The sequence below is a fragment of the Leucopleurus acutus genome, assembly GCF_964270905.1.
Source record: "Leucopleurus acutus genome assembly, chromosome: 1".
NCBI classification, from domain to species: Eukaryota; Metazoa; Chordata; class Mammalia; order Artiodactyla; family Delphinidae; genus Leucopleurus; species Leucopleurus acutus.
In genome coordinates, this window is record NC_139142.1 from 66,612,076 (window position 1) to 66,638,636 (window position 26,561).

At 35.5% G+C, this 26,561-nt stretch overlaps 1 protein-coding gene across 6 annotated transcripts in view; it reads left to right on the plus strand.

Annotated features, from left to right (window-relative positions):
• Nucleotides 1-26,561, plus strand: part of HEATR5A (HEAT repeat containing 5A) — a 112,873-nt gene that overhangs the window by 55,367 nt on the left and 30,945 nt on the right. For all 6 annotated transcript variants that reach the window (XM_082853318.1, XM_082853317.1, XM_082853319.1 and 3 more), the window contains 9 exons: nucleotides 2,033-2,142; nucleotides 6,600-6,763; nucleotides 6,986-7,161; nucleotides 13,301-13,406; nucleotides 14,166-14,356; nucleotides 15,648-15,807; nucleotides 18,547-18,736; nucleotides 19,629-19,798; nucleotides 25,667-25,805. In XM_082853318.1, the coding sequence (XP_082709444.1) occupies nucleotides 2,033-2,142; nucleotides 6,600-6,763; nucleotides 6,986-7,161; nucleotides 13,301-13,406; nucleotides 14,166-14,356; nucleotides 15,648-15,807; nucleotides 18,547-18,736; nucleotides 19,629-19,798; nucleotides 25,667-25,805 (1,406 nt within the window). The remainder of the gene's footprint in view (nucleotides 1-2,032; nucleotides 2,143-6,599; nucleotides 6,764-6,985; nucleotides 7,162-13,300; nucleotides 13,407-14,165; nucleotides 14,357-15,647; nucleotides 15,808-18,546; nucleotides 18,737-19,628; nucleotides 19,799-25,666; nucleotides 25,806-26,561) is intronic.

A 26,561-nucleotide genomic window follows, 5' to 3' on the forward strand; every position in this document is an offset into this window, starting at 1 on the left:
CATTATACAATAACTCTCTTCGTCCTTAGTAATACTTTTTGATTAAAGTCAAATGTTTACAGTATTATATGTGTGGTATGTCTTTTTCCATGTAACTGTGTTTTTAGGTGTATCATAAACTGCATATAATTGGAGTTCTTAAAAATTGAATCTCACAATTTCTGCTTTAAACTGGCAGTTTGTGAATTTCTTTATCCAATTTGCTGTATATTTCGTTGGATTCATGTCTTTAAGGAGTTCTGGAAAAGTGGCTGTTATCTCTTTAAATATTGCCTGTTTTCTGTTCTTGTTAAACTTTCCTTCCGGAGCTGTCATTAAACAAATTTTCAGTCTTTTTGTATTGTCTTCCATGTCTCTTAATCTTTTTCTAATATATATATTTTTTCCTTTTCTTTCTGCTGTTTTCTGGGTGATTTATTCTGCTGTCCCTTCCAGTTCACTAATTTTCTCTTCAGCTGGGTTTAATTCAATAGGCCTTTGCCTCTGCCAGGACCTGGGACCATTTAAACTACCTTCAGGAGATCCCATTTATCAACACTACCTTGCCAGGGTCACAAGCTCAATTGAAGTTCTTTTGTTGGTATTGGTGTTCCCACTCTGATTTTAGCTCATGTTTTGTTTCATGCATTTTATGTTTGTTTGTTTGGTGGGGTGGGAGTTAAGCCTTGGAAAAGTCCCTTTCTTCAAGTCTAGCAATGCTAATTATCTTTTATCCAGGATCTAAGTGTATTTATAGAGTAAGGCCCTTCAGAGACTCTAATCTGCCCTACTTATAGAAGCAGAAACCCCTAGGAATGCTTTCCTAAGTTCTAATTTTGTTGTATACATCTTATTTTCTTTAAACACACGCATGCAAACAACCCTCTGAACTAAATTCTGTTGTATTTAAACTAAATGAATGTTGCAGGATTTTTAAGGATACAATTTGTAATTTCTTAATGTCTTGTCAATATGATTTAAATAGTTTTCATATGTCAGCTGTAATTCTTCCAATCTTGTTTTAGAGAAGTACAAAATTACAGTGGATTTATTCTTAACTTTCATAACTAAAAACCTTCTACCCAGGTTTTATAAATGTTGTTTACTAACCTGAAAGATAAAAAATGGAACCCACTTTTTCTCTTTTAATAAAATGACAAGTCAAAGATAACTCTTCTTTTCATCTAGAAACGAGTAAAAGCAAGCAGTATTTTTCTAGAAAATACAAATGAATAAACATTGCCAGAATTTCTTAGAGTACCTGGAAACCTCATTCCATAACAGCATAGTGGATTTATTCCAGTGGCACAACAAAAGTAATTCCATTGAATTTGTGTATTGCTACAGGGGATGAAAACTGTACACCAGTTGATAACATGGTACCTTGGCAAAGAGTAGTAATCCTTTAATAAATATTTGTTAGTTGAATGAATATCAGTAAAATGATGTCTTAATACCAGTAGTGAGAATGAATAGAAGATTTTAAAAAAGTCCATGAACATGAAAGAAGAGAGTGAAGACAGGAAGTGTTAAGAGATTTCATGACTGGAACTTTTAGGGAAACATTGGCTTAGCTTGTGCTTTATTAAAAGAGAATTTGTTTTATGATTTTGTGGATTCATTTTTATTTGGTGATCACATTCCAGATCAAGTTTCTAACAGACACTTGGATTTTTCTCTAGGTATTTGTGTCTTCAATTTGTTTGTTTCTTTGGCCTGTTCCTTTTCTATGTAATAGATTTTATTTTTCACAAATGCAGTGTTGTAAATTTTGGAGTTTAGTAAGAGTTGCAACTTCTAGATAAGATACAGCCTTAGAAATCTTAGCTGAATATATAGTTTTATGAAGTGTGTAGAAAAGATAGCAAAATAGTTTTCATGTGTGATGCTTATAATTCCTCTTTTAACTTAAAGTCACACATTATAAAAAATAATAAAAGCAGTGCTAATGTTCACTAATAATATATAGCTACTTTATATGTCAACATGTTGAATATTTATACGTTGTTGTATAACGTACACACTTAAGATGTGTTTTTTCTTTTACTTTAAGGCTTTCTTCAATACTAAAAACATACGGAAGTCCGTTGAAAACACCATCAGTAGTTTATAGACAGAGGCTTTATGAATTGTTGATTTTATTACCTCCTGAGACCTATGAAGGTATGTGCCTTATACCAAAATGTTTTACTGTTTGTGGCTAACACAGTGCCTGGAAAGTAATACCTGAACGAATGAATTATATGGCAGTTATTTAGTGCTTTGTTTCTAGGAGGTTTAGGGAGTTCAGTCTTAACCCATGTGTTCACGATTTTATAGTAAATAAAATACATTAAAAAAAAAAACTACTACTTCATTTCTTGCGGTGTTCTCTCTTCTGAGAAAAAGTCCCTAGTTTCACTGTGTGGGAGAGAATGAGTCACAAAGATTGGGCTTGATTCTACTCCAGGGTTTTCTGCAGAATATATAATTCAAATCTATTAGAAATTTGGCCACTCCTAGTTTCCTTCTAGAGTGGTTATCTGTTATATACGTTTCCTTCCACTATTCCATTCTTAACTCTGCCCAGATAGAAGTTTAATTTTGAACAGTATACCAAGGTATAATTGATTTTATTAAGTTTATAATGTAGGTTTTGCTTTTATTAGGCCCAGGATGGCTTTGGAATACTAGAATACTGCATTTGGTAAAATAAACTTGCCCCTATTTTACAATTAGTTCTAAAACTTTTCTTGTAAATTTAAAATACAGTTTTAAGAAAATGCATTGCTACTACTACTGAATAACTTAAGATGCTTGTTTTAAGAGGTGAAAGCTGAAAATTGTCTCTAATGGGAGCATCTATTTTTTTTTAATTTTTATCATTTTCAACCAACCATATTAAGTCAATGTTTCTTAAAATCTATTTCTTGTAAAAATACTGCTTTTATTGTTTTATATCTTTATTCTGCAAATAAATGCAATATAATATATACCACAGTAGTTCAAAATATTGATACTAACTTATAACTTCTGTCTTGGCCTTTATCATTATGTGAGTGATATTATTCCTACCACCTCTCTTCCTGGTTCACAAATGTACCTAGCAAAATGTTTGATATAAAATAAGAATTTTGTATTTACTTCTCTGGAAAAAAAGTGGATACATTGTACATTGCCCTTTCTCAGAAACTGTATCAAGAGTCATTTCTGTATGCCAGGTGGTGTACTAGAAATTGTTTATATTACCCCATTTATCTTAGGATAATACAGTGAGCTAGTTACATTTTCCTCATTTGACAGATAAAGGCACAAAGCGGTTACAAAAACCAACTCAAGTTTATGTATCCAGTAAATAGTAGAATCAAGATAACAGAGATCTGTTTCATGCTGTGCTGCCAATCCATTTATAAGTAACCTAGTAGAGAATAAATAGACAAAGCTTAGTGATAGGTCTGTCTCAAACTACAGATGAAAAAATTGATTTTTTGAAGTCTTCATTAAACATATAGGAATATTAGGATATCAACTTAAAATCCACAGTGTATCTTCTGATAAATGATAATATAAGTCCCTTGCAGGACTTAAAGAGAAAAACAAAGTCTTGTACTGTTTTCTCAGAATTGTAGTTTGGGAATGCAATCAGAAGTCTTAAAGGAATAATTAATATACTAGTGTATAGATTTAAAATGAGTTCCAGAGTGTTCACTGGGAAATGAAGTCAGGAATTACTATGAACTAACTTGTTGAAAAAGGAAAATCTAGGGCTTCCCTGGTGGCGCAGTGGTTGAGAGTCCGCCTGCCAATGCAGGGGACACGGGTTCGTGCCCCGGTCTGGGAAGATCCCACATGCCGTGGAGCGGCTGGGCCCGTGAGCCATGGCTGCTGAGCCTGCGTGTCCGGAGCCTGTTGCTCCGCAACGGGAGAGGCCACAACAGTGAGAGGCCCGCGTACCTCAAAAAAAAAAAAGAAAATTGGGTTCTTAATTTTTATTTCCTATCTTAGTTTTGTTATGGATCTCCTTTCAAGTATTTTAATTTTCTCTACACTGAAAATTGCTCCTCATTAGCATCAGAAAGTGATGTATTTCTACAACAAAGGCATATTTGCATTTTAAAATTGAATCATCTTTGAGTACTTTGTTCAGGGAGAGTTATGCCAGCAGTCAGTCACTTTAAATGAGAAATGGAGATTTACCACTGTTGTCACATTTAGCTGTAGTACCAAACATACCTTGCGTATTGTACTACCAACAAAATTATTTTTCTGAGTATCGTATACTGGTAATTAAACTAACAGACATTCCTTTAAGCAACTCTCGTCTGCTTCATTAAGTTTTTATTATCCCTGTCTGCTGTCCCCAATTCCTGTGTAACCTCTCCTTTCTCTAACCTCAGCAGTTCTCTTTTCATCCTCTATGAAACTTAGTACTTCCTACCTTCATTTTATAGTTAACATGTGTGTGTCCAGTATCTTATATCTTCTTTTTTTATATATATGAATTTATTTATTTGTTTTTATTTTTGGCTGCGTTGGGTCTTCGTTGCTGTGCGCGGGCTTTCTCTAGTTGCGGCGAGCAGGGGCTACTCTTCGTTGTGGTGCTCAGGCTTCTCATTTTGGTGGCTTCTTTTGTTGCAGAGCACAGGCTCTAGGCCTGAACTACTAAGCACAGGCTTCAGTAGTTGTGGCACGTGGGCTCTAGAGTGCAGGCTCAGTAGTTGTGGCGCATGGGCTTAGTTGCTCCATGGCATGTGGGATCTTCCCGGGCCAGGGATCAAACCTATGTCTCCTGCATTGGCAGGTGGATTCTTAACCACTGCGCCACCAGGGAAACTCTTCTATCTTCTTGAAGGGAGGATTATATATAATGACATCTTTGTATATTATATTAAACACAGTTTGAATGTATGAATGAGCATGATAGTTAAAAGCTTATGTTCTGAAGCCTGGACTGCCTGTGTTTCAGTCAAACTCTGCCATGTAACTGCTGTGTGACCTTGGGCAATTAACAGACTCTCTGTTCCTGTTTCCTTACCTAATAAAATAACAGTACTAACTGGACCTCTTGAGGTGGTTATGAAAACTATATGTAAAGCTTTTAGGACATTTACTGACACATATGACATCCTCAATAAATATTTGTTGTTACTACTCTTACCACTACTAATAATACAGAAAATAATGGGAGGTGAGCCCTTCCTAACTCATCCTGTCACTTCTAATAAGTAGACTCAGTCAAGTCTTCATTTCGTTCTGACGGTGTTGCTTAAAACCAAAAGTGAATGTTTCTCCAAGATGATTTTTACACTTTCCTAAAGTACTTAAGTTACAAGCTAGCAAAAGTCATTTATGCTCTAGGTGGATAAAATTTTCTATTGCGAATCCATCAGAAAGTAGGATAAATATCTTTGAAATGGTAACTTAGGTCAGTGTGATAATTGGACCAGTTTTTCCAACCGTATATGTAAAAGAGACAGCCATACGTTGTCTCATGTCTCAAGGAAAATCTCAGTGCTGCCTATGAACTAGGTTGGCACCCAAAATACAAACAAACCAAAAAAAAAAGATGAATCCTCCCTAGATCCAGGTTCCAATTTACAAAAAAATGCAGACATTAAAGGAACAAATTAAATTACCTTGGGGGCTGTAACCTATAAAAACTTCTATAGAACAAATAATCTTATTTCTTCAAATAAATTACAGACAATAAAAGTTGAGGGGAGAACTTGAGATTGAAAGAGACTTAAGATATATCAGGTAGCTACAACATGTATACTTCACTTAGGTCTGGATTCAAACATAAAAAGCAAACAAAAACAGGCATTAATGAAGCAGTTGACAATTTGAGCACTGAAGGTGTATTTGATGTTTAGTGATTTTTATTTATTTATTCATTGTATTTATTTGGCTGCACAGGGTCTTCATTGCGGCATGTGGGATCTTTGTCGCAGCATGTGGGCTCTTAGTTGTGGGATGTGGGATCTAGTTTCCTGACCAGGGATCGAACCCAGGCCCCCTGCATTGGGAGTGCAGAGTCTTAAGCACTGGACCCCTAAGGAAGTCCCTGTTTAGTGATTTTTAAAACAGGAAATTGTGATAATGAGATTGTTTAAAATGTCCTCAAGTCTAGTGATAGATGATGAAATATTTATAGATGAAATGATATGCTTTCCAGGGATTGCTTCAAAATAATATGGGGAGTGGTGAGACAGTAGATTGGGAGTATAGGTGAATGAGGTTAATCCAGCTGATTAGGATGAGTGACAGTCATACGCTGGGGTGGTGGGGTGTTAGGGTGTCATACTATTATGCCTTCTTTTTCTGCCTTTGTATCTATTCCTCTTTTTTCATTCTGTTTTTATGCTTTATGTCATTTAAATAAAATGGGTGTAGTATTTATTCAGTATCACATACACATATACTTTGAGATGTCTGTTCTTATCCTTGTGACCAGCAACACATAGTTGAGCCATTCATCGGTAGGACATCCTCAAGGAGGAGATATATTAGCTTTGGCTGTGATAGATTAAAGTTAGCTGATATGTAGATTAAAGTTCAGCCTGGGCTTTTTTAACCCCATTCTTGGACCAGTTAACTGCTATTACTAAATTGCTAATTGCCCTTTTTCTGTGATTCAACAGGATACCTTTGTGCTGTCCTCAGAGAGCTGGCTGCTGACTTGACTGCCCCTGATATACAGGTGGCAGCATCCACATTTTTACTTCCACGCCTCTGTCATCAGGATGATCTTCTAATATTAAGTCCTTTGCTACAAGATACTGACCATAGATTTATTGAAGAGCAGGTATGGTCATTTTTCAATAACGCTTTGGGTTGATTCAATCTGTAAACAGTGGTTTTATTTTTATTTTGGGGCATACCTTGTGGCATGTGGGATCCTAGTTCCCCGACCAGGGATCAAACCCGTGCCCCCTGCAGTGGGAGTATAGAGTCCCAACCACTGGACCTCCAGGGAAGTCCTGAACAGTGGTTTTAAAACCTTATATGTAATTTTTTTTTCTTTTAGCTCCTGCTTGGTAATGGTATTGCTTGTGGAAGTCTCGAATATGACCCTTATTCTATTTACGAGAAAGATGTAGAGGGAGATTCGGTGCCTAAGCCCTTACCTCCAACACTATCAGTTATTAGCTCTGCAGTCAAGCTCTTTGGAGTTGTATGTGCTCATGTGGGAGAAGCTCAAAGGTAAACCATCTTCAGTAGTTCACTTATCCTGAAATAACATTTCAAGATTGGTAATTGGTTCAATGAATGCATAATAGAGAACCGGTGGGTAAGAATGATGTTGTCAGAAGTTCTCATTAATATCAAAGATTCCTTATAGATGACAGGTGAAGGTAAGATTAAAGGCTCTTGTTCATTCACCTGGCTAATATTTAATAAGAAGTAATTAAGTCAATGATGAGATTAAACAAAACTGCTAGGCACTATTGTGGATGCAATGCTTTTCCCACATTAGCTTCTCATCTAGCTGAAAATACAAATGAAAAACTCAGTGTCACAAGAACAGTGATTTATGAGCTATTGTTACAAAGTAAAACACTGGTTTTCTGCTTACACAAGGTCTCATAGGCTTTCTTACCTTGGAGGCCTTATCAAGCCATCATAGATCCAGGGATTAGTCTTCATTTTAGTAGATTTCAAAAATTAGATTAAAACAGATTAGTCTTCAATTTGGTGGATTCACTTCACTCAAAATGAACTTTGGTTTTTAAAAATCAAAGGCTTCTGGGACTTCCATGGTGGCTCAGTGGTTAAGAATCCGCCTGTCAATGCAGGGGACACGGGTTCAATCCCTTGTCCGGGAAGATCCTACATGCCACAGAGCAACTAAGCCCGTGCACCACAACTACTGAACCTGCGTGCTGCAACTGCTGAAGCCCGCACACTGAGAGCCTGTGCTCTGCAGGAGGAGAAGCCACCGCAATGAGAAGCCCACTCACCACAATGAAGAGTAGCCCCTGCTCGCCACAACTAGAGAAAGCCCGCGTGCAGCAATGAAGACCCAACACAGCCAAAAATAAATAAAATTAAGAAAAAAAAAAGCTTCTAATGATTTCTCATTGAGAATGAGTTTCTTAATAACAGGATAATAACTTTCTTGGGAATCAAAAAACACTTCTGATAGCTAGTATCCAGGAAATTTCTATCTGAGACACTATGTGGGAAGTGAATCTCTCCCATGGGCTGTGCTGGTTAACAGTTTGTAAATTATTAACTATCCTCATTCATTCCCATTCATTCTCTGTCTCTTTCATGCTAGACAAGCAACACGCATTTGACTAGCTCATAGCTTTTATATCATTTTATCTGTTGTCTTCCAGAGAATACCAATTAGGTAAGGAGGTTACCTTGGTCTCTGATGAAGACTCACAAAAATATTTGAGTCTTGTCGGCAACACATTTCTGAAACAGGCTTTTGGATAGTTTACTTTCAGTGGATAGAAAAATGAATAACATTTATGTTGATTTTTAATAGCTTCATATCTTCATTTAAAATGATAGTATTGATAGTTTTTACTCAGTATTATATGTTACATGTATATTTTGAGATTAATTTCAAGAGATGATTTGAAATTTGTAGCCTATAGTTCACTGTGTATACTGTAACTATAAAGTTTGGGTTGTATTTTAAGACAGTATATGACTAAATTATAAATGAATGCTATAGCACTAAAAGATGAGAGGAGAATCACAGTGAACTGGAATTTTCAAAGAAGAATTGATGGAGAGGATGAGATTTGTACTAGTCTGTAACTGTACTATTATCTAGTGCATACAGTTAGTTTAAAATAATTTGGATTAATACAGCAGTAACTACAGTAGATGGAACAGGGGTAGCCTTGTGGGCAAAAGATTTAAATTAAGCATGTTTTTAAATGACTCCATTAACCTCTTTTTGATAGGTCTCAGATAAGAAGTGAAAAAGAAAAGTATACTTCTTAGAAGCTTTCCTTTTAAAAAATTGATTTTATTACTCTCCTAAAGAACGTGGGGGGTTTTTTTGGTTTTCTTTTTTTTTTATTTCTCCCAGATTTATTGCCTAATTATAGTCTCAAGGAAATAGTTTCTTATTTCTGTTGTTTAAAGTTTAATAAACTTTAAAACGTGTCAAATTTCTTTTTATCCCACCTGGATGAAAATAATATATAGAATGAATATTCAAGGGAGGAGAGGTTTTGTTTGTTTAATAAAAAAGTTGAGACCTGGTGAAAGCAAAACATTCTGTTTGGATTCTAACTGAATAAAAATAGTAGGCAGTGGTTTGGAGAATTTTAAAGGAAGTTGTCTGGCAGGATCCCAGATTCAGCAACTATCAGCAGTCTCCAATGGGTGCCCTTAGAGCACCACAGAGAAACATAGATAGGAAAGTTAAGTTTCTAATTTCCTGTTATCCTAGGTATGATACTTGTTTAAAATGGCAGACCTTTCTTCTTTGGGCCATAGATTTGCATTTCTAGAGAAGAAATATCTTAATCAAAGTACCTGTATTCAACAACAAGTGAATATTTTAAAGCATTTTGTTATCGTGGTTATCTTTGTGTTTAAACAGTTTAAAAGAAACTCTTGTAGTTAACATGACGTTGTCCTAAGATTAGAAATAGGTTTTTCATATTTTATTTGTGTACTTAGAAATTAAATTGTCTTTAAATCAGTTGATTATCTTTATTTTTTATTAAATTTATTTATTTATTTGTTTGTTTTTGGCTGCATTGGGTCTTCGTTCTGCACATGAGCTTTCTCTAGTTGCGACGAGCAGGGCCTACCTTTCGTTGTGGTGTGCGGGCTTCTCATTTTGGTGGCTCCTCTTGTTGCGGAGCACAGGCTCTAGGCATGCCGGCTTCAGTAGTTGTGGCACACAGGCTCAGTAGTTGTGGCTCGCAGGCTCTAGAGTGCAGGCTTGGTAGTTGTGGTACACGGGCTCGGTAATTGTGGCTTTCAGGCTCTAGAGCGCAGGCTCAGTAGTTGTGGTGCATGGGCTTAGTTGCTCTGCGGCATGTGGGATCTTCCCGGACCAGGGCTCAGACCCGCGTCCCCTGCATTGGCAGGCGGATTCTTAACCACTGTGCCACCAGGGAAGTCCCTAATTATCTTTATTTTGACTATAGGATTCTAAAAATAAGAGAACTTCGCATCGATAATTTTAAAGCACTAAAATGTTTAAAGTTCTGGAATATCAAGATATTTTACACAGAGAAGAAGTTATTACTGATCTTGTGTATGTGTTGTTTATGGTTACTTTTCAATGTATTTTGCACCTAATTGCAAAGAATGAATTACTTAATTCACCTGAAGATTGTTTCACCCTTGACTGTACATTGCAATCATTGGGACAACTTTTTAAAACGTAGATTCTGACTTAATAGTAATGTAATATATAATAGTAATACATTGGGCACTGAAATTTTTAAAAACTCCTTAGGTGATTCTGGTGTACAGCCAGGTTTGAGAACCACTGCTAAAAATGCTATAAAATAATGTAGATTGTGAGTTGATGAAGAGAGAGGGAAAGGATAGTTATAGTTCTCAGTAGTGAAAATTTTCACCATTATACACCCTCTCTGAAAATATAAGTAAGGTAAATCAGCATTTTCAAATTTTATGTCTTTGCTGTTTACTCAGTTACCTATGTGTTTTTATTTCATCCAGACTCAAAACTTTTAATATCTAATTTCATTCTGAACTAATAACTATATGTTATAATTGATACTACTTAGGAATACCAATTCAGTATTGCTGAAAACTGGTCATCTCCATCTTCCTGAAGATTCAGAATGTTTTGTTGTGATCTCTGTCAGAATTTGGGGGTAAGGGGTGGAGAAAAATATTTTGGGCTCTGGTAGTCTCATTTACAATCTTTGGCCCATGAATGTGGGCAAGAAAATAGTACAGGTCAGGTTTTATTATAATGTAACAAAATTCTCAAGCTCTAACCTTAAGTATTTTTACTACTTTCAACATGACACAGTTCCATTATAGCAGGTGACTAGGATGTGATCTAATAATGATGTTTTAGGTTTTAAATTCATAAGGCTAACCATATGGTTATCCTTAATTTTTCTTCCTGCAGGCAGTTTGGGCATAAATGTATTCTTGAAACATAATGACTTAAATATAATCTTGGAAAATAGGCAGAAAAAACTTTTATATGATACATTAATCAAATTATTTATAATAAAAATTAGAAATGGCCTAAATGTCCCAAACTAGGGAACTGGGTAAATAAGGTATTGTATTGCCAGACCATATAATACTAATAGCTATTTAAAATTATTTCAGTACATGTGGAATCTAAAAACATAATGAACTAGTGAATATAACAAAAAAGCAGACTCACAGATACAGAGAACCATCTAGTGGTTACCTGTGGGGAGAGGGAAGGGGGAGGGGCAATATGGGGGAGGGAATTAAAGGTACCAACTATTACGTAAAAAATAAGCTACACGGATATACTGTGCAACTCAGGGAATATAGCCAATATTTTTAAATAACTATAAATTAAGTATAACCTTTAAAAATTGTGAATCACTATATTGTACACCTGTAACATATAATATTGTACATCAACTATACTTCAATTAAAATAAAAAAGAAATATCACAGGAGGCCAAGAGAAAAAAGAGAAAAAAAATTATTTCAGTGCAGTAATTAATAAGATGGGATTAATGTTTAGGGAAATGAAAAAGAGTTACTAATAAAGTATATACACTGTGATCCCAGTTTTCTAAAAATGATATCCATATACCTGGGGTGGGAACGGGACCGGTGAGAGACTAAAAGATGCCAAATGTTAATAGTGGCTCTTTCCAGATGGTGGAATTATGGGTGAATTTTATTTTTCTTTCCTGTGCTTTTCTGAGTTTTTCAGGTTTATTATGATGAACAGAATTAACCTTGAAATAAGGAAATGAATATTTAACTAAATAGACTACTTAGAGTTACTGTGGTTTTTCCCCAAATTTTTAGTGATCCACCATGTTTATTATATTCTCTGAGTTGATTTTATGTATATTGCTTTCCTCAAGTCATACACATGTAAATTCACACCTTCCCTTTTTTCTGACTTAACTTCTTCCACAGCTGGGTTTTTTAAAGCACAATACCCATATCTATTCTGTTTTGATAACAGAATTGTTATTTGGAACAAAACTGTATTTGGGTCTTGTGGCCTCACCAGAACGATATTTAGTTACAGGCTCAGAGATACTATTGCAAGTACGTTAGAGTTGAGTAAAAGTATACCCATGTGCCATCTTCAGCCAGTCATGCCCTGTTTTCACTCACTGGGTGCAACTGTCCTTTATATTGTTCAACAAGCACATTTGACTGCTGACTACATGACAAACCCAGATACTAGAGAGATGAAGATAAATTATAAGGTCTATGCCTACCATCAAGATAGTTCACAACGGAAGAAGTATTCTTAAAAATCATTTCAGTTTTCCTGATTTAAAGGGAGAGAAGTGGGGGAAAGGAAGTTCAGAGCTCTGAAGCAATGTTTCTAAACACTGGAGAAACTGGTGGGAAAAAAAATGGGGTGATTTATTTCATGGTTACATATTTTTAATCTCAACAAATGGATTTTAAAAAAGGACATGAAAAACAATTTATGGAAGCTACATTAAAACCCATGGACACATTCAACCCCACACCAAAAGTAATGTGCATATATTCATCATAGTTAGAATTGTGAAAATAAGAAATTTGCTCTCCACCAGGAGGAGAATGGTTGAATAAATTGTAGTATTTGTGTAGTAAAATTTGGCTTCCTGAAAATTATCAAAGAATAAAAATGATTTGAAAAGTGCTAAAGAGGTAATGTTAAGTGAGAAAAGCAAGTGTAAAAACTGTGTTATATATAGTATGATCCCAAGTACATGTTTAAGGTATGGTTGGGGTTCGAAAGGCTGTGCTGCTTCTCATTATCTGAAGTCAGTGCTACCTTTAAAATGAAGGAATGTATTTGAATCCACTATGTCCTGTTATTAAGAGCAAAAATGTTGACGCAAGTGACTTACAAAATATTTGTTTAGAAAATAGTTACTGAAATAGCTGAATTTGCCCGGGTAAATCTGTATTAAGTGATACTTTTGTTGTTATTTCTTCACAAAATAATGCTTCTCCCCCACGGTCATAATGATACATATTCAAAATATTTTTGCATTGGTTGTGATATTTTCATTTCCTAAAATGCTTCAGTGTGTTTGACAACAGTTTATCTCATTTTAGTAGTTCCAACAAAATGCAGCAAAACAAATTTGTAGTGGATACTCAGTACTGTCCTTTGACTTACTTTATCTTTAAATCTTGTTTCTGATTTTAGGCTTCTCATATTGGAACAGCTTTTGGACAGTATAAAGCATACAAAAGGAGCTCGTCAACAAGTAGTTCAGTTACATGTTGTTTCTTCAGTTTCTAGTTTCTTGAAGGTAATTCTGTTTTTTAAAAATTCATGTTTGCTTTATTATTTTTCTTCCCTAATGTATGGCCAACTAAGTAGGTTGGGGAAGGTGTTTTTAAAGGGCTGGTTCCCCCCCCCCCCGATTTTTCTTAATGTTTCAGGATTTGTAATTCCCCTTTTACCTTTTTTTTTTTTTTTTTTTTTTGGCCACACTGCATGGCATGTGGGATCTCAGGTCCCTGACCAGGGATTGAACCCGCGCTCCCTGCATTGGAAGAACAGAGTCTTAACTACTGGACTGCCAGGGAAGTCCCTCCCCTTTTATTTTTTCTCCATATAAAACTTGTTAGTCAGAAATCAAACTTACAATCTTGGCTTAGAACCATGCTTTAACCTACCAACCCTAATATCCCAGATCTGGGATTGGCAGACTATGGCCTATGGACCAAATCTGGCTCATTGTTGCATTTATGGCTGATGGTTTCTAAGTAAAATATAATAGGCTTCACTGATCATTTATTTTATGGAAATCCCTATTAATGTTCTTCTGAACACATATATACTACAGTGATAATTGATTACCATATTGTTTGCCTGGAGGTTTAAAATTCTAAAGTACTTCATGAGAAAAATTATGTATGTTTACTGTGGATTTTGGTATTCTGATTTTTTTTTAAAGGAGTAATCACCAAATATGAACATATTTGGTTAACCAGAATATACATTCCAAACTGGATAAGAGAATTTACTAGAGTTGCAAGTTTGGATTGTTTTTTACATATTTCAGTATGTGGCTGGCTCTAAGGGACATTTGGGTCCAGAAGAAATGAGAAGACCTGTCCTCGCATTGGTGATGGGAGCCTTAGAAAGTCCCAGCCCCCTCTTGAGATGTGCAGCTGCAGAGGCATGGGCTAGATTAGCCCAAGTGGTTGATGATGGAGCTTTTACTGCTGTATTAGCTCAAGTTAGCTTTGACAAGTAAGTGAATTTCTTGCTTAATACTCATGGACTATGTGTCAAAACTGGGTGTAGCTTGTTGGTTTGTTGGAACTTATGAAACTTCATTCTGATAATTAACTTTAAGAAATTGAGAAATATACTTTAAAATAAAGGAGAACTCGCCCCCACCCCGCCTTGGCCTGCTTGTTTTGGAACATAAAACTATTACTAGTTGTTTGGCTTTAGTTTTTATATGAGGAAGATCACTATCTGTATGAGTGATGTAATAGGCCATCAGTGGACTCTGGGAGTAAGAAGCTTATGGAGTTTTATCATGTTAAATATAGATGATAGGTAGTAAGAACAACCTAATGGGAAGAGAGAAGGCTGCAGGTCAGGAAACATAAACTATATTTTTGTTTCTACCAGCTTTGTAACCGTGAGCATGTTACTTAATCCTCTCAACCAGTTATCCTCTATTTCATATAGAAGGTTATTAATGCTACCCTGCCTACTAAGAATATTAAGGTAAATGAGATAATAAACATGAAAGTAGTATGAAAAAAAAAACAACTGCAAATAAAGTTCATGGTTATATTAGTTATACATATATAAAGCTATATGATTAGTGGTGGTAGTAATGCAGGCAGCGCTTTCACCTTCTAGTCTATTGAATATGTGTATCTTGATTTGGTTATGAGCTCAACGTCTGATGTCAGATTACTAACTCGGTTCAAATCCCAACTCTTCCATTTAATAGTTGGTTACTTTGTAAGAGTCACTTTGGCTAAAATGACTAAGTCACTTTGATTTCCTCATCTGTTAAAAGGAACTGATAATATCAGTAGTGTGAATCTCAAGATTGTTGAGCAGATTAAAGGACCAAATATAAAGCGCTTAAACTAGTATACGATTCATAAGAAAACTAATAAGTAATGAGTTCTCTTACTATATTTAATTTTTAAATCAAAGTTCTTGAGTTGGAACTCTCTTTATATGGAATTAGAGTATCTCAGCAATGAGAGTTTTTAGAGTGTAACTTCATGATAAAGTAATAATGCCTGCCATATGAATTTAGTGTGTGTGTATTTCTGAGAGACATTGAAATTGCTTATATTTAAATAATTGTTAATAATGGTAAAGACATTTTTATTTAAAATTTTTTCTTTTAAAGATACCTTTCAGGTTATTTCAGAATTTTTTTTATCAGTTAACGGTAAATATATTTCTGAATTTTGCAACTCTTCATACAGAAAGTTTGCCTAAGTGACTGTGCATGCATTGGTTTTGTTTCAGTAATTGTCATTTATTTTTGTTTCCCTAATCACAGACTGAAATCAGCAAGGGACGCAGTAACCAGAACAGGACACTCATTGGCTTTGGGATCCCTACATAGGTACTTGGGAGGAATAAGTTCTTCTCAACATTTGAATTCTTGTGTTGGAATCCTTTACACTTTATCTCAGGACAGCACTTCTCCTGATGTGCAGGTAAGTACTTCATGTGATACCTTCCTTGAAATTCTTGATTTGTAGATAATGCAGATTATGTTTTTATTGACCATTACTAATTTATAAAATAATTCTTGCTCCATAATAAAATCAAAGCCATTGTTAACTTTGATGGATTTTTAAAATTCAAATTCAGTATCTTTACTTCATACTCAGTGTCTAAAGTCAAATTCAATATCATTTTCTGAAAATGGATCTCCCTTCCATCTTAAAATAACATCTGCTGTTTTGTAGAGCTTAACAGGTACCATGCATTGTATTACATTCTTCTAAACATATGAACATATTTAATCCTCACAGTAATCTAGTATGTATATTCCCATTATACAGAAAGAAAACTGTGGCTTATAGAAGCTAAGTACTTGCTCACAGCTAAAAAACTAATATATCGTGGAGTCAGGTGAAGAACATAAGTCATGGACTCTGAACTCATGTTCTTAACCACTTTACCATATTATTATACATATCTTACCCATTTCTGTCAATCATCATTCTCCTGATATCTTAATCACATCTTGAATGATTGTTACTCTTCCTGCTTTTTTAATCCCCTTATTGTATCTCTGTCCCCCCTGTGTGTCCCTAATTACTACAGTAGCCGCCTACCTGGTCACTTTATGTTTAAGTTCTTTTCTTTTCAACTTTCCCTAGATGTGAAGCCAAAAATGTTTTCCTGAAAGATTTTCATCTTGCCACTTCCTTACTGAAAAGCTGGGGAAACTGCATATTGCTTCTTTTTTTTTTTTTTTTTTTTTTTTGCGGTATGTGGGCCTTTCACTGTTGTGGCCTCTTCCGTTGCAGAGCACAGGCTCTGGACACGCAGGCTCAGTGGCCATGGCTCACGGGTCTAGCCGCTCCGTGGCATGTGGGATCCTCCTGGACCGGGGCACGAACCCGTGTCCCCTGCATCGGCAGGCGGACTCTCAACCACTGCGCCACCAGGGAAGACCTGCATATTGCTTCTTAAATCAACTTCTCATTGAAGTCCCATCAACTGACCCAGAAACTTTCTCTGTTATTAACCCAAAGTACTGGTCTTCTCCTAAGCTGATCTTCCTACTTTCCTCCCACACATGTCATTCTCGTATCTGCACTTAATGTTTTTCCTATTGCTCTCCTCTGTTTCTATTCCTTTCTGATAATCCACATTTTTTAGTATTCCAACATCCAGTTTAACCACCTTCCTGTTAAACTTCAACATCCAACATGGCTTTCATTCTTGAGTTACCATATTACTAATAGTTTTTTTTCACATCATCTGTTACTTGAGTTGATTTATAAGGTGTTCCATTCTTTCTTCTTCATTCCTTTAGTACAGTACGTTTTGCTTCTGTTTATTATATTTCTCCTTTTCCCCTTCAAGAAGTCTGTTCTGAACACACATCCTTTTATATTGACTATCTTTTGTTGATTAATTTAAATTTTTCTTTCCATGGCATCCAGTGTCATCAAATCTGACTCTTCTTGATTGCTGCTATCTCTCAACTAATGGGAGTTCATTTTTGTAGCATTTAAAGTACTGTAAGCTTTTCATATACATCTATTGATAAGAGGGGTAAAAGTTTCTCAGTTGATTTCCTAAAAGGAGGACTCTTCAGATACTTCTTGTTATAAAAAGTTCAAGCATACATAAAAGTAGAGAACATGCTATAAGGAACCTCTTATACCCATCATCTAGCTTCAGTGGTTATCAGTGTATGGCCAGTCTTGTTTGAACCAGAGTTGCCTAACTTACTTTATAAAGGGCCAGGTAGTAAATTATTTAAGCCTTACATGTTATACAGTCTCTGTCAACTGCTCAATTCTGCCATTATAGCAGGAAAGCAGCCATAAATAATATGTAAACAGATGAGCATGACTGTGTTTCGACAAAACTTTATTTCTAAAAATAGGTGGCAGGCAAGATTTGGCTCAAAGGCATTTTGTTTGTTTAATATATAAATACATATTTATATATAACATGTATATTTGTTTTATAAATATAAATATTTATAATATTTATATTTATAAATATATTTATTTTTATATACTTATAACACTGCACCTGTTAGAAGTGTGCATCTCTGTGAATAAAGTGTAGAAACTGAATACACCATGTAACCAGCACCTAGATCAAGAAACAGAGCAATACCCCAAACACTCTCCTCATGTTCTCTTCTAGTTACTACCTGTCCCACCAAGGATAACCACTATCCTAATTTGCAACAGCATATATTAGTTTTGCCTGCTTTTATACTTTATATCAATGGAACCATATGGTATGTACATTTTTATGTCTGGCTTTCTTCAACACTGTGTTCAAGAGATTTGTCTGTAGTTGTTGCATGTAGTTGTAGATATTGTTGAATCTTTTAAAAACTTGAATTTTCATTTTCTATATAGATTAAACATTAAACAGTTCTCAACAAACCAGATTTAGTTCAAGCTGTTAGCTAAAGAACCAAACACTGTATGGAATTCTTAGTGCTGAGATATATGCACATATGCCATTCTAAATTAAGCATTTGTGTCTCGATTGTTTTTTATTGGATATTTAAAGAGAAAAATTTTCTTAAAACTCCTGAAGTTCTCCATTTCTCTCTCCAAGTTAGTAATAACACACAAATACTTTACTGTGCTATTACATTATCACTTGCTTCAACAAAAGAACAACTCATTGTGTTTTATGTTTCTTAATGCTGCTATAACATTTTAAATTGTTTTTCTCTGTCTTCACAGACCTGGGCACTGCATTCTCTCTCATTGATAATTGATTCTGCTGGCCCACTCTATTATACACATGCAGAACCAACCCTTTCTCTTATTATTATGTTGTTGTTAAATGTGCCTCCTACTCATGCTGAAGTTCACCAAAGCCTTGGTCGCTGTTTGAATGCCCTTATTACTACACTGGGTCCAGAACTACAAGGTATGCATAGCTGCTTTTGTGATGTTTTACATAAAAATATATGCGTAAAAATGAATTCAGTTCCTATTATTGACTCAAACATTTCTCAGTAAAGTGAAGTTTAGCGGAATGCTCTTTTCAAATATATGGGCAGAATGTTGAGAACAGTCTTGGGAAGACTTTGACTCCTGGATGACGACATGATAGAAAAAACATAGAAACTTAATCTAAGCTTCACCAACTATTACTTAATTGGGTGACTTTGGGGAAATCCTCATGTCTCTAAGCTTTAGTTTCCTCTTCAAATAAAAGAAAATGTGAAAAACCCTTGTGATTGGCACATAGTAGGTGCTCCGTATATTTTGTTAAAATAAATGCTAGTCTTATTTTTCTTACCTTGAAAAGATAAGGAGTACCATATTTAGAAAGATTAGATATGTCCTAAAAATGCTTCCCTTAACAAGTAAAATGACAGACATGAAATGGAATAGTTTAAAGAACTCTATCTCTTTTAAGATATAAATGACAAAGCCCCCAAACTCAGTTATTCTGATCTATTCAAATGCAAAGTACATGATTTTAATATATGAAAGCAACTCTCAGTACAAGCAGGGTGAAGTTTATTAGCATTTTCTAATTCTACTTTTCATGAAAATTTGATGTAAACTGAAGATAGTCGTAGGTTCTTCTTTGCCTAATGATTTGTTTTACCATAAATCTTTCAGACTAAAAATAACGAACATAATCTAAAAATCTATAACCTGGATTATCCCTGCTTTTGGAGAAGAAATTTACTTCACAGAACCTTAAGTTTCAGATTGGGGGAAAAAAGAAATTTTAAGCCCAGTAATATATGTTTAAAGGGTAATGATTTTATAGGCCAATTATTAAAAGCTTTCTGCTTTCATTTTAGGTAACAGTACTTCCGTTTCTACCCTAAGGACTTCCTGTCTGTTGGGTTGTGCAGTGATGCAAGATAACCCAGACTGCCTTGTCCAAGCTCAGGCCATCTCATGCCTTCAGCAGCTTCACATGTTTGCTCCACGACATGTCAACTTGTCTAGCCTGGTCAGCTGCCTCTGTGTGAGTATAAAATTGTATATGTCCTTAGTTTCTATTATTGGAAATTTAAATTTAATTATTCTCTAGACTGTACAATAGCTATTTTCCCTCATTTCTGGTCTTCTTTGGGCGGTGGGGGGCAGCTTCATATAATCATATCTTAAACCTCTCATATATTGAACTTAGTATTTGGAATATTGATTCATTAATCAGTAAAGGCATACTGAGTGCTAATATCACAGGTAGTATATAATGCTGTAGGACCTGGAAATATTTATGTGGTAACATCTATTTTTTCCTACTTCTTCTTCCTCTTTCCCAAATTATTACATATAAAGTTCTTTTCATCCCAGATGGGCAAATAATATTTTTCCTTAATATTCTAGCAGCATATGCATCAATATCTGGGTTCTAATAGTGTGTCTAATGAATATAGAAAGGTGAAGGTGATCAGTAAAAAAGTTCTGATGAGATGGTTCGTAATCATCAGTGGTTTTAAGATTTACCGTGAGCGTCACCAGTTTCTATCTGGACTTACCTGAAAAGGTTGAGTTACACTTGGAGTTAAAACTTGACACCGGGGACTTCCCTGGTGGCGCAGTGGTTAAGAATCCGCCTGCCAATGCAGGGGACACGGGTTTGAGCCCTGGTTTGGGAAGATCCCACATGTTGTGGAGCAACTAAGCCCATGCGCCACAAGTACTGAGCCTGCGCTCTAGAGCCTGCGAGCCATAACTACTGAGCCCATGTGCCACAACTACTAAAGCCCATGCACCTAGAGCCTGTGGTCTGCAATAAGAAAAGCCACTGCCATGAGAAGCCCATGCACCGCAACGAAGAGTAGCCCCCACTCGCCGCAACTAGAGAAAGCCCGCACGCAGCAACGAAGACCCAATGCAGCCAAAAATAAATAAATAAATAAAATTTTTAAAAACCCCAAAAAACTTGACACCGTTGCTTTTCAACTTTTTCTGGCCCTGTAATGTTCACAGCACACTCCCCTTAGTAACATGAGAGTTGAGAATCATTACTTTAGACAGACCTTTCATTTTCAAGCTAAAGACAAAATATGCATTTCATGCCTTGAAAGAACCTCAAAAATCAGTAAAACCAACCTTCTAAATAAAAATATAAACTAAAGACCAAAAAGTGAAATATTTTGCCCAAGGTAACATACCTAGGTAGTAGTAGCTCTAAGCCTAGAATCCAGGTTTCTGAACTCCTTGTCCAGTCCTCGTTTCATTATTTCATATTGACTTTGTAGTTATGGACCCTCTTAGCTGTGCTCCCTCCTAGTTATGTGGCCTTAGGGACGTCCCATAACCTCCTCCAGCCTCAGTTATCGTGTTTGTAAAACATGAGGATTACACAAGATGCCACCTATAAATGCACTTGTCCTCGGCACTTAATACCCACTCAGTAAATTGTAATTGTTTTTATTTTCTTAACATGTAACTTAAACATAGAATTGTATTTATCTCCATATTGATTTTCATAGTCATAATTATGTAAGACTCTTAAAGAGAGGACATGACTGACTTTTCTGATAGAAACTTTGTTTTCTATCTGGGTTAAACATGTATTAGAGAAAACAGCACTTACTGGAAAAGAATTTTACCTTTATCATTCAGCAACTTTTCCCCAGGAATATTACTCTTTATATTTGAAGAACAATTGCCAATACCAATTACTGAAAAATACCCACTACTCTGCAAGTTGATCTAAGTTTCTACTCTCCGTTTAAATATAACAACACTGGGACTTCCCTGGTGGCGCACTGGTTAAGAATCCGCCTGCTAATGCAGGGGACATGGGTTCGAGCCCTGGTCCGAGAAGATCCCACATGCCACGGAGCAGCTAAGCCCGTGCGTCACAACTACTGAGCCTGCGCTGTAGAGCCTGCAAGCCACAACTACTGAGCCTGCATGCCACACTACTGAAGCCCACACGCCTAGAGCCCGTGCACTGCAACAAGAGAAGCCACTGCAATGAGAAGCTCATGCACCGCGATGAAGAGTAGACCCCGCTCGCCACAACTAGAGAGAAAGCCCGTGCATAGCAACGAAGACAAAACATAGCCTAAATAAATAAATAAAAACAATACTGCCATTTTTTCTTCTTGAACATAGTAGAAAATTTCCATTAATACCCTTTTAAAATTTCTTCTTTAACTGATACATGAATTCATTTATTAAGTAAAGTTTATTGAGAAATAAAAAGCAAGACTAACTACTAATTCATTGTGAATTAGATCTGATCAAATTCGGTAGTCTTTTCTTTTACCAGACTGAGAAGGTTACATACAAAGAAGAATAGAGACTGTTCTCAGATCTTTTTTTTAGGTACATTCAGAGCAACTGAGAAAATCAGAAGTAACAATTACAGGTCTTCTTCATGTTACTCATAATACTTAAGCTATAAAATGATTTTTCTTATACAGAAATTAAATTCAGAAATTGCTATCACTAGCAATTTTGTGTTAGCAAAACTTGTGTTAATTTTGTATCTTTAATATTTTGATTAGTAAAGCTTTTATTCTAAATTTATTATTGTATTTTAAAGTATGCCCTGTAGTAAGAAAATTGGGGCTTCCCTGAGGTGGCACAGTGGTTGAGAATCCACCTGCCAATGCAGGGGACATAGGTTTAAGCCCTGGTCCTGGAAGATCCCACATGCTGTGGAGCAACTAGGCCCGTGTGGTACAACTACTGAGCCTGTGCTCTAGAGCCCGCAAGCCACAACTATTGAGCCCTTGTGCTACAACTGCTGAAGCCCGCGCACCTAGAGCCTGTGCTCCACAACAAGAGAAGCCATCACAATGAGAAGCCCGCGCACCACAGGGAAGAGTAGCCCCCACTTGCAATAACTAGAGAAAGGCTGCGGGCAGCAACGAAGACCCAACGCAGCCAAAAATAAATAAATAAAATAAATAAATTTATTAAAAAAAGATGCGTTTGCTTTCCTATTAACAACTTTATGATCAGGTTTCTTTTCTACATAGAACTTATTTAGCATGAAGTGTTTTCATATTAACTGAAATTCCCTGAGTATTCAGAATACATTTAATCATTAGGAAGGAATCTTACTGCAAAGGGTTTTCTTCTAACTGCATGCTATTTAACTTCCATTCTGAATCTGGCGTTAGCTACACTCGCAATTCTGACTACTCACAGTTTTAAAACTTGGCTTCCAAGAGTAAGAAATCTATAATTAACTTGTGATGAGGTAAACCATTAACTTGGTCCCTTGCTGGACACCTGTTCATGTGAATGTAATCCAGATCACTCCTTTCACACTCATGTCTACTTGTTCTGGTTTTGTTACTGAGGCTTAATGAAAGATTCCAAAGGAAAACCTAATTACACAAATGTGCATTTTGAAATTATTGTATTTTTTTATATCTTTACATCTTGAGTTGACTGTTTTTAAAATCTTACCTCAACTCATATGTTAAGTTGGAAAATGAAGTATTTATGGCATATTTTTTAAAGCTGAAGCTAAGCCAGTTTGAATGATAGCTCTATTAACATTTACATTTTAATGCTTAGCTGACTGTTGTCAAAGTCATCCTAGTATTTATCTTTTGGTTTTGTCATGACCAGTCTGTCATTTGTTTTTTGTGCAGGAGATCTTGTTGGATAATTCTGTGTTGGTAGGTCCCTGACCCTCGATTCCTAACTTTTTTTGAGGTTTGCAGTGCTGTTTCTTTGTGTTGTGTTTTTTTTTTTTTTGGTTGTAGATGTTCTTGTTTTCCTCTGCATCTCTTTGTTTAAGCTAACCATTAATGCAAAGTCCAGTGTGTATAGCATGTTACATGGTGTTTATTTAATACCCATGTAAACAAATCCTCCCTAACCTTCTCCAGCTGGTGCACTCACTCCTTGCACTTAATTTTGCATCATTTTGATTTAATGTATTCATTTCAGAAAGGAATTGTAATTACAGTTTGGTTTAATTTCTGTATTTTGCTTGCTTGATTTGTTTGCCTTAATCCACTCTATTCCTCTTCCCAATATAAATGCTGGAGAATGACATGGAAATATTAAGCGTCCCATTTTGCTTTGTGTGACGGCCTTTTAATATTTTTCCTACCAAACAAGTAAAGAGTACTTTTGAGCATGCTTTTTGTAAAAGATTGTTTGACCAGCCTGAATAAACGCTGCACCTGCCTTGTATTATATGCTTGTAAAACTCCAGTTAAAGTAACTAATAGATTTATTAACTTTTCTTTAAAATTGTCTTGAGTGCTTTTTTGTCATTGTTGTTAAATATAGCCGTAATCTTGGGCATGAATTAACCTAATCGTTTACATTTTAACTTCTCTGTTATCCTGTATACTAGTTTCTAACAGCAGAGTTCTTAAACATGACTAGAATGACATGACCTTGAGACTTTGTGAATGGCATTCCTGTCTTTCCACTTCTGAGTTCATGATATAGCTTGAGGGTATAATAGAACATATTTATAAAGCAGTTCTCATCTGTATGTTTCACTGCTAATATATTCACAAACTTTTCTTGCCTTTTATCTTCTGATAAAATTAAGGATTTAGCTCTCTTTGCATGTATCATATATCACAAACCAGCTGCCACTACGTACTGTTTTCCTCAGAATTTTGCCTCTGGTCTTTTCAACAGACTCACCTACTTCAGTCCTGTCTTTGACGCATAAACCAGATCTAAAGGCACATATATGAATTATGCCATTATTTCTAAAATTTTGCTCAGAAAAATCACTATTATAAGAACATTTATTGTCATAAGCCACACCAAACTGGTCGTTATTTTCATAGTTAGGACAAAATAAATTTCAAAATCTCTAGGCTTTATTCTACTTATGAAATCATTAACAATTGGTATCCAGAAACCTTTGACTTGTTTTAATTGCTCATTTAAGGTATATCACCAATTGTATCATTTACCCTAGGTAGACACAACCTATTGAGATTTACATGGTTTAAATACTTCTCAGTAAAAATATGTATTGAGCCTATCATTCTGAGCAGAAATATTCTCTATTGCTAAGACATTTACATATCTATGTACATATATGTATATTCATATATAAGTAGATATACATGTATAAAAATTGCTATCTATAATGTTGTTTCTAGAGAGCATTTTCGGTGAATATGTTTTCTGAGTAAGACTCTTTCTGCCTTTATTTGAAAATGCATTTACTTACTATGTATGACATCTGAATAAACTACTACTGATAGACGCTGCATTAATAATAACTAACATTTATCGAGTGCTTACTATTTGCCAGGTACTGTGCTAAGCACTTTTGCATGTTTCTTTGTGTTGACTTCACAACAGCCCTGTGAGATGGGGGTAGTGTTATCTCCATATAACAAATGAGGAAACTGAGACACAGAGAGGTTAAATAGCTTGCCCAAGGTCACACAGCTAGTAAGTCATGGATCTAGGACTCAGACAGTTTGACTCCAGAGCCTCCATTTTAACCAGTATGCTACAGTGCTTATATGGATTTGTATAAACTTCTACTTAGAGATTCATAAAACATTATAGTTCCATGAGCACATATATATAAGCTGCAAATAAATTCTTTCTCCATTGTATCTCTTTTGTCTCTCAAAACTGTTTTACTCATATAAATTTTATGTCTTCTAACATTGTCAGGAGGCTTTTGCTTGGATTTGTTTATGAATATTGCCTAATAAATACATGTATTACTCCTTAAGCTGTTTCTAAGTTATATAATAAAAAATATGTGCTAGGATAGTTGAAGTTTCTGTGTATTTAGTAAATTGTGTCCAGCCCATCACTGGGCTGGACACAATCAGGAGGGGTCCAGTGAATATCTGTTAGATGTATTGAATGCCACCAAGAATTTCAGCTCTTTTACTTCCCAAATGGTGTTTTTCAGGTGAATCTTTGTAGTCCCTATTTGTTACTGAGACGAGCAGTACTGGCTTGTTTACGTCAGCTTGTTCAGAGAGAAGCAGCTGAAGTTTCAGAACACGCTGTTATGCTTGCTAAGGATAGCAGAGAAGAGTTGACTCCAGGTAGTTCTTTTTATCAGTATTATCTCCAGCTCAGATGACTGTTTTAATCTTAAATCTTCCATATAAACATGAGTTTTTAAAACAAAATTTAGAAGTTAGTATATAATGTCTTAAACCTGCTACAAGTGATAATTGCTAACAATGATTATCATTCCACCCAGTGATGTTACTGGTTTAGATAATGGTTCTCCATCTTAGGCCCCCTACAGCAGCGACATCCACCTCACCTTGGAACTTGTTAGAAATGCAGATTATTGGACCCCATCCTAAATCTGCTAAGCCAGAAATCTGGCAGTAGAGCCCAGCAATCTCTTACTTATTTTTCTACAATAATGATAATGGTACTGAAGTTTGAGAGCCATTGGTTTCAAACGAGTTTTTTTACAATAATGGATTGAAACTGGATTTAGCGCTGAAGTCATTTTATCATATACGCCTGTCTTCCCCCTAAATCTCATTCAGTAAAATTTCTCATAGATGAATCTGCTTCAAGTTAAAGGATTTTTATACCCTTTCTATATTTTAGAGCTGAATTAAAGGATTTCTTGGCCAGTAAGATTTGTTTTAAGTATGTCTCTTCATTTAAAAATTATGTGAATAACTCAAACATGCATATAAATTCAAACAGCCTATAAAAATAGTAATGGTAATATCTTACACTTTAAAAGTATATAGTTTCCCAAGTGCTGTCACACTTTTAGGTCTCAGACTTCATAAACCTTTCCAATATCTAAAGCTCTCAGATCTATAATGTAT